This window comes from Lithobates pipiens, unplaced genomic scaffold, assembly GCF_037356315.1.
Source record: "Lithobates pipiens isolate NorthernLeopardFrog02 unplaced genomic scaffold, aLitPip1_a1.2 Scaffold_8, whole genome shotgun sequence".
NCBI lineage: Eukaryota > Metazoa > Chordata > Amphibia > Anura > Ranidae > Lithobates > Lithobates pipiens.
The window spans coordinates 140,276,318-140,289,773 of NW_027507903.1; the positions used below are offsets into that span (position 1 = coordinate 140,276,318).

Here is a 13,456-nt window from a genome sequence, read left to right on the forward strand (position 1 = left end):
CCTTGCTATGCCACCTGAGAGGAAGTATAGTCTCAGGTAAAATTAGGGTGGATGATGGAAAGGAAGCTTTAACCCCTTTATTACTGGTGGTAAAAAAAAAAAAAAAAAAAAAAAAGTAAAGACCTACACATATAGGAGCTTAAATTGATTCCTACAAATCAAAAGATATAATTGTGGGTTTATATAAGTGTTTATTAAACTGCTGCAAGAGTGGAACCAATGCTCAGAGCATCTAAGCAGTCTTCATCATTAATTTAATGGATAATGAGGAATCTGATTTGTTGTTAGGGGTAATTTTTTAGCTATTTGATCCAGTTGGATTATTTAATGAATTGGTCCTAGCCAAAAACGTATTGTAGACAATTCTTCCACAGTCAAGAAGACGTTAAACTATACAATCCACATCAGTTCTTCACCTCAAAGGAACTTGCAGTATATAATGTCCCTACCATACTGACGTACTAAACAATATTTTTTTATTTTATTACGAGGGCAAAGAGGAGCACTTGGGGGGAACCCATCAAAGGTGGGTAGAACATACAAACTTCTTGCAAACAGTGTGTTGGTGGTAAGAATGAGCTCAGGCACGTTCGTATACTCCACGTGCAGAGCCCGCCAGGAAATCAGCGCAGCGCTGCGCTAATCACATTCAGTGAGACATTTCCCAATCTCTGCAGCCGCGCATCGGGCAATGTCTCACTGCCTGTGATTAGCGCAGCACTGTGCCGACTTTGTGGCGGGCTCTGCACGTGGAGTATACGAACACGCTTGAGCTCATTCTTAGTTGGCAGGTATTAAACAGAGGTCCTCAGACCTACAAGAGCTATAACCACCTATCCACCATGCTGCCCAATGGTGATATTTCAGTTACTAGTGGAGAGTGGTTGAGATGTCAGTGCCTAGGTTCACACTGCTGCGGGATTGAAATCATGCGAGTTCAGCTGAGCTCGCACAATTTCATACCCGCACAATTTCATACCCGCATGTCAGTCTGACTTTGGGGGGATTTCAGAGACATCTGTGCAGGTTCAAGCACAGATGCCTATTGAAATTGCACTTGAAGTTGCCAAAAGTAGTACAGAAACTACTTTTGGGAATCATTGCGGCACCGCAAAGTCAACGTCGCACCGAATTGGACGGTGTCATTGCCATGACATGTCAAATCGCATCAATGTGACCCTAGGCTAAAGGTCACAGCAGGTGTGTCTCAGAGACCTTCATCCTGGACCTCCTGAAAACACGTGCAAATCTTCAAATGCCTGTTTTGAGTGGACTGAGACTTTAAGGCTGGGTTCACACTTATGCAAATTGGATGCGGATTTCTTCTCATCCAGTTTGCATGACAGGAGAATATGACCGCCTCTCAATGGAGTCAGTTCATACATGTCCGGGTGCCACCGTTAAGCGCACTGCAAAACGGTCCTGTGCGTCTTTGGCCCTGTTTCAAGTCCAAATTCAGCCACAAATTTGGACCTGGCTCGCACCTGAAACGGAGAACAGGGACGTACTGGACCCCCTGCTGTGAGCCGCGACTACAGCTAGTGTGAACCCAGCCTGACAAAGGAATTCACAAATGGGAATAGCACTGCTGAGGTTTAGAATGGGTTCACACATATGCGGCTACAGTTTCCATATGGCAGTCCGGTGTGTGTCTGTTCACCAGTTCAGGTATGATTCAGATGTTAATTTTTACCACAAATTGCACTTGAACCGGACCCAGAAACGCACAGGACCCTTTTTAAAACTGCACTTTGGCAAAAAAGTAGTTTCTGTACTACTTTTGGCGACTTCAAGTGCAATTTCAATAGACATCTGTGCATATGTGTAAATCGGCTCCATTGAAAGTCGGTCCGATTTATATGTTATGCAAATTGGATGCGATTAAAAATGCATCCAATTCGATATATGTTTAACTCATAAAAAACATAAAAAATGGGGCCTGACTTTGTGCTGAAGCCTTGTTTCTTAAAGCGGGCTGGCTGCTAAAGACAATTCTTGTGTTTTTTCTCCAATTTTCAGTCCCAAAGAATATCACCAGGGCAATTATTATTCAAATCAAAGGGAGAACGAAGATTCGCAGTCCAAGGACCACGGCTATGGAACGCTCTACCCACTAACATCCGCATGGAAGAAAACCATCAGGTCTTCAGAAAAAAACTCAAGACCCACCTCTTCTAAGAAGCAGGACAACACTGGACAGATCAAGCGCCTTGAGTCGATTCAGTTCGCATTTTGCAGCTCTATACAAGTCATTCATCCATTCATTCATTCATTTATCATTCAGTTATCTGTTGTGAATGGTTTATGAAAGCTGGAGCAGAATAATGTTTGTCCATAGCAACCAATCAATTTTCAGCCTTCATTCTCTGAGAAAATCCTAAAGTATGTTTTAGTTGATATGAGAAAATGTCAGAAATCATAAATTTTTTTTAAATGGGTCTTTAGTTTTAACACATTGCAGCAAATATATTAAATGTAAAAAACATACACTAAGGGCTTATTGTGTGTTGCATAAGCCCATTCATTATAAAGGGTTGCTAATGCACCAAAACACATGCCTAATTTCAGCAATGCGGCTCATCAGTCAGTGGTGCATTGCTGTGCCTTGTGGTAGGCTGCAAGGCAGATGCGTTGTAGTTCCAATGTACACAATGCACATTACCCCAACGCAGTGTGAATTTGGCCCTAGTGGTTTCAATTTCAGGTGAGTTCCACTTTAATTATTTGAGACCGCCCACTTCCCAAAGCTGGAATGGTTTAAATGCTGATGGGTTAAGCTTGCTTGTAATGTCTGCTCTTCTTTCAGCTAGTTTGTAAGCACACAGAGGTGAAGATGGTGAGTATGAAAAGCATGGGGGCAGAGCTGGGGGAGGGAGAAGAGGATTTTGGAGCTCAGTATATGGTGTGAACAGGCCACATAAAACAACAACAAAAAAATATATTTTTTATTTTTTTATGTGCCCCTTTCATCCCATATATGTGCTGTATAAACTGCATAAGGCATCAGCTACATAAAGTATATAGTGTTGTGTTCTGGCACTTGTCCTCATTCTACTGAATATTGTTGCTGTGTTCCCAGCATCTATACTCTGTGTGGATAGAGTTAGAAAGGGTTATAACCCCTGCAAGGTTTATTTTTGTCATGTTGGGGGTGATTTACCCTTTGCTTCCTGTCCTAAAGCCAAAACGGGAAGTAAAAGGGAATCTCTAAATTAGGGGAATCTGTTGGGGGGGGGGGGGAGGAAACAGAACTATTATCTCATTGAATGATTTCCCCTCCATTTATTTTCTGGGGATAACCTACAATGTTGATTTCTCCCCCCCATAACAGTAACCATGAAATAGACCGTGACTCTCCCTAATGGAGCCACAATGAAAACTGACAGGTGTTCTAATTTTCTTTCCTCTATTCGCAAAAAAAAAAAAAAAGAAAAGTTGCCTTTTTAGTTATACTTAACATTTCCAAACTTGGGCTCAATTTTGGTGTGTGGGTTTTTTTTTTTTTAAATTATTATTCATTTATTTTTTCCTTTGAAGCCACAATCATTGCTAGCTCGTCATGGTTTTGTTAAAGCTTCTAAAGCCCCAAATGGTCTACAAAAGCCTGCCATACATGCTGCTCTGTATGAACATGGTCACTGAAAGTTCTAGCACGCATGGGTCAGTGAAAATTTTATATTGTAGTACCGACCACCAAATGTGACCTAGTCATGTTCATGGGACTGCGCTGTAAATGTCCATTGGGGCAATTGCGTATGACTGGCAACATTACACATAGCCGTTATGAAAATTAGGTTATGGCCAATGAGGGCCTGCCAAACTTATGTGGGTTATGGATGGCTGGATCTACTCTTGCTCTTTAAAGCCCAGCTTCAGCCAAAAATTAGATTATAATGAATAGCCATACACTTCTAAACCTTTGTCTGCTTTTTCTTTGGATTTTATTTTTTTTCCCCAATCAGTCAAATAGCTATATTTAGAAGCTTTTCATTGGTCCTGTGTCTGAATCATTCTTTTATTTTTACCTTTCAGAGGGAGTGTATCTCTATACATATTGGCCAAGCAGGTGTTCAGATGGGGAATGCCTGCTGGGAGCTTTACTGTCTAGAGCATGGAATCCAGCCTGATGGAGTTGTTGGTAAAGATAACATTGCTCCAGTAGATTCATCCTTTGGAACATTCTTCAATGAGACTGGAACAGGCAAACATGTTCCACGAGCAATATTTGTTGACCTTGAACCAACTGTAATTGGTAAGCAGCAGTTATGTACTTGTGTGAAGATATTTTATTTTTATATTTTTTAATTTAGCCTTAATATATGTTAATAATAATTTCTTAATATATTGAGTCCCCTCACTCAATATTAAAATAACTGATATAATGTTAAAGGAAAACTGTAATGTGAAAGATAATACATATACTTGGCTTGCCCCCAGCTTTCTTATCGCTATCCTTCCAGCAGCATCTCAGGGAAATGCTGTGTAGCACATTACGGGAACATGATGTGCATTTCGATTTTGTGAAACGCGTCTGTCTGTTCCCCTGCCCATGTGTATTGTTTTTGGCTACAATACAGCCTTTTTGCATCATGTGGGAGTGCTGCCATTTGTCCACTTTTCTTCTTCATTATTTTGCACTAAGGGTTTTTTGGGTACGGGGAGAGGTCTTAAGCTAGTGGTTAACTCCTGTCTTTAGGACCCAATAACAGGCCAGACTTTAAGTATTACCTTGGATATGCAGACTAGAATACTGCAGCAAATGAGATCACCTGTAATTTATTTCAGTTTATTGCCTTGGAATTTTTTTTTTTTTTTTTTTTTTTTTGCATTACAGCCATTAGTGGGTTTTTTATTTAATATGTGATGAATTAGAACAATAGTCTAAGCTGAAGTTTTATGTATATATTCTAACTATTTCAGAAATAAAAAAATAAAAAAACTGATTGACGTGCATATGTATTCACCCCCTTGTTATGAAGTCCATTAATAGTGACATGATGTGCAATATAAGTGTCACATGAGCTGCCATTACATATACACTCCTCCCTTTTTTGAAAGGCCCCAGAGGCTGTAACACCTAAGCAAGAGGCACCACTAACAAAACATGTCCATAAAGACCAAGGACAAGGAACTCTCAGGTTTAGGTTTAAAAAAAGTCTTTGATCCCTAGGAACACCATCAAATCTATCACAACCAAATGGAAAACATGGCAACAGCAAACCTGCCAAGAGACTGCTGCACACAACTTGTGGACAGGGCAAGGTGGGCATTAATCAGAGGCAGCACACAGACCTAAGGTAACCCTGGAGGAGCTGCAGTGTTCCACAGCAGAGACTGAAGTATCTGCACATAGGACGACAATAAGCCGTACGCTCCATAGAGTTGGGCTTTATGGCAGAGTGGCCAGAAGAAAGTACTTTGAGCAAAAAACAAAATGGTGTGTTTTGAGTTTGCAAAAAGACATGTGGGAGACTCCATGTGGTCTGATACAAAAAAATTCTTTTTGGCCATCAAAGAAAACTGGTACAAACCCAATACACCATCCCCACAGTGAAAGCAGTCAGGACTGGGAAACTGGTCAGATTTGAGGGAAGGATGGATGGTGCTAAATACAGGCATATGTTTGAGCAAAACCTGTACCACTCTGTGATTTGAGGCTAGGACGGAGGTTCCCTTTCCAGCAGGACAATGACCCCAAATGCACTGCTAAGGCAACACTTGAGTGGTTTAAGGGGAAACATGTAAATGTGTTAGCATGGCCTAGCCAACGTCCAGACCTCAATCCAATAGAAAATCTGTGGTCAGACTCAAAGATTGCTGTATGCAAACCATCCAATTTTAAGGAGTAGTTTTGCAAGAAGGAATAGGCAAAAATCCCAGTGGTAAGATGTGGCAGGCTCATAGACTTGTCCAAAGCGAATTGGCACTGTGATGGCCACAAAAGGTGGCTCTACAAAGTATTGCCTTTAGGGGGGGGTGTATAGGTATGCACACTGACTTTTTCTGTTATTTTGTCTGTTGTGGGCGTGTTCTGTAAATTTATGATGTAACTTTTCAAACCATGTTGGTTTCAGGATTTGAGGCAACAATTATATAAAATGCCAAGGGGATGAATACTTTTGCAAGGCACTATCTTGCAAACCTGGCCTGTTGGGTCCTGAGTGCAGGAGTTGACCACTGCCTTAAAGCAGAGTGTGGTGGTTGTGTGTTTTTTTTTTTTTTTTTTTTTTTTTTTTTAACGTCCTCCTTTTGTTTGCCTAGGAGATTTGCAAGGGTACCTGGGATTGCAGCATTCCAGGAGTCCTTGCAAATCACCTACTGTCTGAAATTTTGCAATATTTGGAAGTAGAAAATGACGCAAACAGGAGTTAGCCCAGCTGAGTGCATGCTAGGACTTGTAGGCAATGGTGAAGGAAAAGAGATCCTGCAGGAAGCTGGGCAGCGAACCTAATGAGCTGCGCTCTTTTCTCTGCTGAGTGGGGGGGGCGCAGCAATCGGGGAAACATTCTAACAGACCGCCTCCCACATTACACTGCTGCTGCTCAGCAAAGCACTGCTATCGCCACTTCACAGCAACACCACAGTACACCTAGCGGCAGCTTGTAAACTTCCTCTCCTGTCCTTTGACTGGCAGGTTGCTATAGCGTGGGAACTTGTGCCGATGCTGTGGTTGCTATAGCAACCACATCAGGAAGGATGGCCTCACTAAGGCAATGTGTGGGATTTAGAGGTGCATGCTGGGTAGTCAGCTGAACAGAATTCCAGGAATTTAACAGAGGGCTTCAGATGCCCACAGCTAAAATGGAACCTGCCTATTTCTGAGATCAGTGGCTTTTTTTTTTTTTTTTTTTTTTTTTTTGAGTTCCAGTTCCCCAAACTTTTTGTGGGGGGGGGGGGTGCACGGAGAGTTTTATTAAAGCAGTAGTAAACTTGGACAGCTCAATTTCAAAGTAGTAAGTAGATTTTAAACTACTTTTTACTACTACTCTTAAAGACCTGCCATTTAAAAGATCTCTCTCCTGTCCATGATGCCACTCAACGTGTGCATTGTAACCCCCCCATTGACAGCACAACCAGGAGTGCCTTCTATCTGTACATCATTGTGCTATCTTTACGTCATTGTTTCCTCAGCACAACTGAAATCCCACAAGAGTTTTTTAAGAATTGCCATTACTTGGTCTATTTTCACTGCATGCGTGTGATGCCTGCAATTACATTTTTGAGAGATGGGCAGGATGATAAAGATTGAAGTTTCCACAAAATGAAGCAGACTTTGGTCAGAACAGATCGAAATCTGCAGAAATGGAGGCATTCTAGCTTGTTGCTGTTTATAACTACATTATAATTTGGCAATATGCTTGCTGCCATAGTAAAAACTTTCAAATCCACTTTAAAATGGAAACCTTTACTTGGATGTCCTTAAAGTGACTTTGCCATGAGGAAAGTATAGGGCTGCAATTGCCTGCCTCCTTTTGGAAATGCTAGTAACGTGGCAAATTCAATAGTTGAGTCGCATGGCACAAGCATGCTGTATAATCTGCATTCCAGATCTCTACATGTGTTCAAGTAAGACTGATAAAGCATTGAAACCAAAGCGACGGCATGAAAGCCAGTCAAACATTTTAAAAGCCAATATCATGGGTGTCCTTGAAGTAGGGCCACAGCTCTTTTGACCCTACTTCTCCTGTGGGTCACAGGAGTGCACTTAATTCTGCACTCCTGTGACCCAGATTCAGCTGACAGTGGGCCTAAGTCTGCAGTTGGCTGGTGTCACCTAGCTGGTTCAGATGCTAATGTTGCCCAATCCAGATGGCCTTGCTTTTGCTGAAGCCAAATTTGCAAGCAGCCCTGTAAGTAGTTTCCCCCTAGACTAATTCCCTGGTACATTGGGGTGGCCATTCCAATTGTATGGACAGCTTTTGTATATCCAGTGGTGTCCCTCCATTGAGGAGCACTACTCCCTTGCCTCAAGTCTTGAAGACGAGGTGGCATTCTCTGCACACGCCTGCTAATAAGACTTGACCTCTGTTAAAGTGGTTGTATAGTCAATTTTTGTACTTTTACCTACAGGAAAGCCTATAATAAGGCTTACCTGTAGGTAAAAAAATCTTCTAAACCTATACGGTTTAGGAGATATTCCCCTTGCAATGCGGTGCATGCGCACAGGGGATTCCCTGTGATGCTGGAGCCTGCTAGGAAGAAATCGCATGCGCAGGAGTGACGATATCGCGGCTCCGGCCACTCACAGCGCCGGAGCCGCGATACCCAGAAGAAACAGAGGGAACATGTCGGCTCCCTCGGCGGAGATCGGGCCAGATGTCAGGGCCTCGTTCTAAGGTAAGTATTTCATTATGAGCTAGTATGCGGTGCATACTAGCTCCTTATGCCTTTTCCTTTTGCAGGTGCCTAAAAAAAAAAAAAATTCAGCGGGCATACAACTGCTTTAAGGTGTTGCTGTTCCCACATCAATATGAACTAAACAAAAAATTACGCTGTGCCACACCTCGTGTCTCAGTTATTTACTCCTTACTTGGCTATTGAGTGCTAAAATGAGTTAAACACTACAATAAAGCAACAAACACTCAAAACAGACAATTTCATTGTAGCATTAATCAAATAATCATAACTTCTCAATTTTAACATTGAGTGACAATAACACTCCTTATGTGAATTGTAATACAAATCATAAATGTGTCCACGTGCCTTCTCCAAAGTGATAAAATACTACTTTAATCCGTTACATACATCAACAGCACAAGTGAGCCTTGCCATCATTTATCATGTGCTCTCATCTGAACTTGGTGGGCCTATAATTGTAAGCAATAGGTCAAATGTGCCTACCCCTTTTATAGGGTCTACTACCGGCGCTTCACCCCTCGTTCCCTCCGGGGGGGGGGGTTTATAAGGCAGGACAGTCAGAGTGAAAGTTGATGACCTTTCCAAAGTCTTTATAAACAAACTTTTAATCAAGTGCAATTTTTTTATATATAATTTTAGGTGAGATCAAAAATGGAATATATCGTACCCTCTTTCATCCTGAACAGCTCATTAGTGGCAAGGAAGATGCAGCAAATAATTATGCCCGAGGACACTATACTGTTGGCAAGGAGATAATTGATTCAGTTTTGGACAAAATGCGTAAAATGGTAAGGGGTTGTGTTTTTTTTTTTTTTTTTTTTTTTCTTTGTTTTACTGCTAAAATGTCGGAACATGTTTATGGCCAAGTTGGACTGTGGGAAATAATGGTCCCAGCATATTGCGGTAAGGCTCTGTGTGACTGGGGTATATGTATGGAGGGTTTTAAGTGCAAAAGGTTGTAGTATGTATAACTTCTTCTTCCTACTGGTAGTTAATGATTGTGAATTCACCCTCTGAAAGAACATGAGGCTTGCAGGGCATATGAAATGCTTGATTGCTTTAAGACTGCATTAACTTGACTTGCAGTAAGAGGTAGGGGGACCAGGTCCAGCAAGGGTGCACACTAATGACTCCCACAATAGAGAAGGCAGTGGCATAGCTTCCTATCTAATGCAAGGCACCCAATTTGCTAGTTATCTTCTACTGGCTTTGTCATTTACTTAATTACCTGGGTGCCGCTGTTGAGAATCCAGCTCCTTTCTCAGTACATATGATAGCCCTACTTTAATATGGAGCCTGTCTATTATTAATACTAGGGATTTCTTTTAATAAACTTAGGGGGGTGCACTGGGAGCTTCTGCTACTTCACCTGCCTGACACTGTGCAGCATCATAAGGAAGGATAATGGCAATGTGTAGATTTGCCATCACTTCTGTTCTAGCCACTCCAACGCTGCCTTATCCCTCATTACTGCAACTATTGTGCCACTCCTACCCTCAACTTGTTCTCCTTCCTGGTCACACAACTCGTCTCAACCCTAGCTGTCCACACATCCCTACCTTCCATGTAGTAATTCCACACCGATCTTCCTGCTCTTCTCTCCTGTTGGCTTTAACTCATCTTTGTCTGCTCTCCCTCCATAAATATTCACTGCACACAGCCCTGCAGCATCTGGCCTCCGCTCTGGTCATTCCACACACCAATCTGTTGGCTAGCCTTTCTATCCCAGTTTACACTAACTCTACTGTCTTGTTCCTGTAATGCATCCTAGCATGTTCTCTTCAATAACTCATACTATTGCTACAGACCCCCACCTATTCACTCTTTTCTTAACCTGAATTCCTGTTCCCTTAAAGTGTTATACAGCCCAGTGCCTGTGCTGTGTAATTTGTCCCTCTGTATCTGAAATGCCTGGTTCTGCCCTCCCCTTTGTAAATTGACCATAGTTTATCATGGTGGCTGAGCTGACATGGTCAGTTTAAATGCCGTCACTTGCAGCTCTCCTGTCTGCTGTCCTACTCTCCCACTCCTTGCCTCACAGCTCATAACAGTGCCACTCCTGCTGCACTCCTCACATGCCTCCTTGGTTCTCTCCTCCTCGCTGAGGCCAGAGGGAGTTCTTGGGGCTCTGCCTGCTGGAGCAGTCAGCCAAGGAGTCACTAGAGCACTTGGAGATGCTCTGAAAGGTCAAAATCTGCATCTTTTATAAAACTTACTGTGTGCCACGTCCTTAACAGAGGGGATGACATGGCTTTACAATCACACTGGGGTTTAAAACGGTGTGAACCCACTAGAAGGCTAGGTTCACACCTTTGCATGTCAGGACTGCACAAAATTGTGCTTTTACTGATGCACATAGAATGTCTCTACTATGGCTAATGCGCACAATTCTAAAATGTTTGTTCACATATGCTTTTGGTCTCTGAAGAGCAATTGGCATTTGGATTGTGTTTTCAGGGAACATTTGCAAATGTAAAGAAGCATTGTATTGCCTCAATGCCTGCTTTAACCCCTTCAGCCCCACACTACCATATGCATATTGACGCTTGCAGTGCAACACCATTTACTTGAATGGGTTGTGTTCGAGATGGGGTAAAATTCATGCGATGGCTGTGAAGCAAAGCATCATGGCCATAGCATGTGAACATCCCTAGACACTTGCTCTGTAGCTAAAGGGGGTAGCTGTTACAGGCACCTGGGGATGCAGTGTTACAGCAATCATAACTTAACCATGTTCAGCTTTTAGCTATGCACTCTGTAGGGCACAATAGCCCTAATTCAACTTCAAAAGTTGAGGTATGTTGGCACTATTTCAGTGCATGTTACAAATCTTACACCACTATTGGCTCCATCTGGGGGGGGGTTGCGCACAGTTGGCCATGTTAGTCCTGCGTGCTGGATGACCTGGGACTGCACTAAACAGGGGAGGACAGGAGAAGACAAAATCTTTAAGCTGTATTGGCCCATTACTCCACAAACACAGGACCAAAACATTGCTTCTAGACGCAAAGAATATGTACACTTGATAGCTCAGAGAAAAATATCCATATACTATGTCGGCTTGTTCTATATTCTGTGAAGGGTGTATGTGCCCAATCTGCCAGTTCATCAAACTGTCTAGTGTTTGAGTAGTTGTTACTATGGTACCTAAGTGTTTAATTTCTATTTTGTTTGCAGAGTGAGCAGTGCTCAGGCCTTCAAGGATTTCTAATTTTCCACAGCTTTGGAGGTGGTACAGGTTCTGGCTTCTCTTCCCTGTTGATGGAGCGTCTTTCAGTCGATTATGGAAAAAAATCTAAGCTGGAATTCTCTATTTATCCTGCTCCACAAGTCTCTACTGCAGTGGTAGAACCATATAATTCTATTCTGACAACCCACACAACTCTGGAGCATTCGGACTGTGCCTTTATGGTAGACAATGAAGCCATCTATGATATATGCAACCGAAATCTGAACATTGAACGTCCTTCATATACCAACCTAAATCGACTGATAGGACAAATTGTTTCTTCTATCACAGCCTCCTTGAGGTTTGATGGGGCATTGAATGTGGATTTGACAGAATTCCAGACTAATCTGGTGCCTTATCCTCGTATCCACTTCCCACTGGTCACATATTCACCCATAATATCAGCAGAGAAGGCTTACCATGAGCAATTGTCAGTGCCAGAGATCACCAATGCTTGCTTTGAATATACAAATCAGATGGTGAAATGTGATCCTCGACGTGGTAAATATATGGCTTGCTGTCTGTTGTATAGAGGTGATGTGGTGCCAAAAGATGTCAATGCTGCAATAGCTGCAATTAAAACCAGGAGGTCTATCCAGTTTGTAGACTGGTGTCCTACTGGTTTTAAAGTGGGAATAAACTACCAGCCTCCAACTGTAGTTCCGGGAGGAGACCTGGCCAAAGTCCAACGTGCCGTCTGTATGCTGAGTAACACTACAGCCATTGCAGAGGCCTGGGCAAGGCTAGATCACAAGTTTGATCTCATGTATTCTAAGAGGGCATTTGTACACTGGTATGTGGGAGAAGGCATGGAGGAAGGAGAGTTCTCTGAAGCAAGGGAGGATATGGCTGCTTTAGAAAAAGATTATGAAGAAGTGGGAACCGACTCTGTTAAAGAGGAGGAAGATGATGAAGAATACTGAGACTGTCAGTTAACTAGAGTCAAAAATGGCTTTATTAAGAAACTGATTTTTGAGGCATTAAAATGCCCATCTTGCTATTTCAGTGTGTGAAATTAAAGTAATAAATTATTTTGACTTGGGCAAAAATGTTTAAACTATTGACCTGTTTTCTGATAACTTAATAAATCTGACTTTGGTTTCAAATATTTGCAGACTGTTTTTTATGGAGGGTTTCAGTTGTAAAACATCATTCTGAAAGCTACACTTGTGATGGCTTATGTAAAGGCTATATGCTGAGAACTACATCCAGTATGTGGACAGACTGTCCTATAGAACTGAAGACATTCAATTATGGAAGTGCTCTTCTATGCAGCCTATTCCTTGCATCTTTTTTTTTTTTTTTTTTCTCCCCCCCAGCACAGGGGCGCAATAAAAGGCCTGCAAACATCTGTTAAAGCCACCTGCACACTGTATGTTATAAAAATGCCAGTGTCGCTGTAGTAAACTTTTTGTAAGAGTGCAAATGATCAGAAAAATGCTTAAATGCCAGCACGCAGTGCATGCTGTGGGGGGGGGGGGCGGTGTAAAATATAAATATAATTTTTTTTTTTTGGCCAGGAAACACCCCTGCCAAAAGGCTGATAACAGCCTGTGTGCATGGGCCCATGAAATGCTGTGGAGTTCAGCTGCTGTTAAAATGTCCAGTGAGCATAAGGCCTAATTGTGTACTTTCTGCTTAAAGTGGGCTTGATGTTGATGCCATCAATAGAACAGCTTTGTGCTCATTAACGTTAAAACCAAAGTGAGGCTATTGCAAGTAATGAAATTGTTGGACCATTGGAAGAACTCTGACCCACAGAACTGTATTTTCATGGTTTTCTGGTGATGGCTCCACCAGACAGATGGGGTGCATCTCCAAAAGTGGTTACAGACAGCAAAATGACATGGCGTCTGTAGTCTGCATCTG

At 42.2% G+C, this 13,456-nt stretch overlaps 1 protein-coding gene across 1 annotated transcript; it reads left to right on the forward strand.

Annotated features, from left to right (window-relative positions):
- The first annotated feature begins 2,756 nt into the window (after positions 1-2,756).
- On the forward strand, positions 2,757-12,693 carry LOC143960085 (tubulin alpha-4A chain-like). Its single transcript, XM_077468360.1, has 4 exons — positions 2,757-2,836; positions 4,033-4,252; positions 8,998-9,146; positions 11,536-12,693. The coding sequence occupies exons 1-4, from the start codon at positions 2,834-2,836 to the stop codon at positions 12,508-12,510; spliced, it is 1,347 nt and encodes a 448-aa protein (XP_077324486.1). The 5' UTR covers positions 2,757-2,833; the 3' UTR covers positions 12,511-12,693.
- The last annotated feature ends 763 nt before the right edge of the window (positions 12,694-13,456 follow it).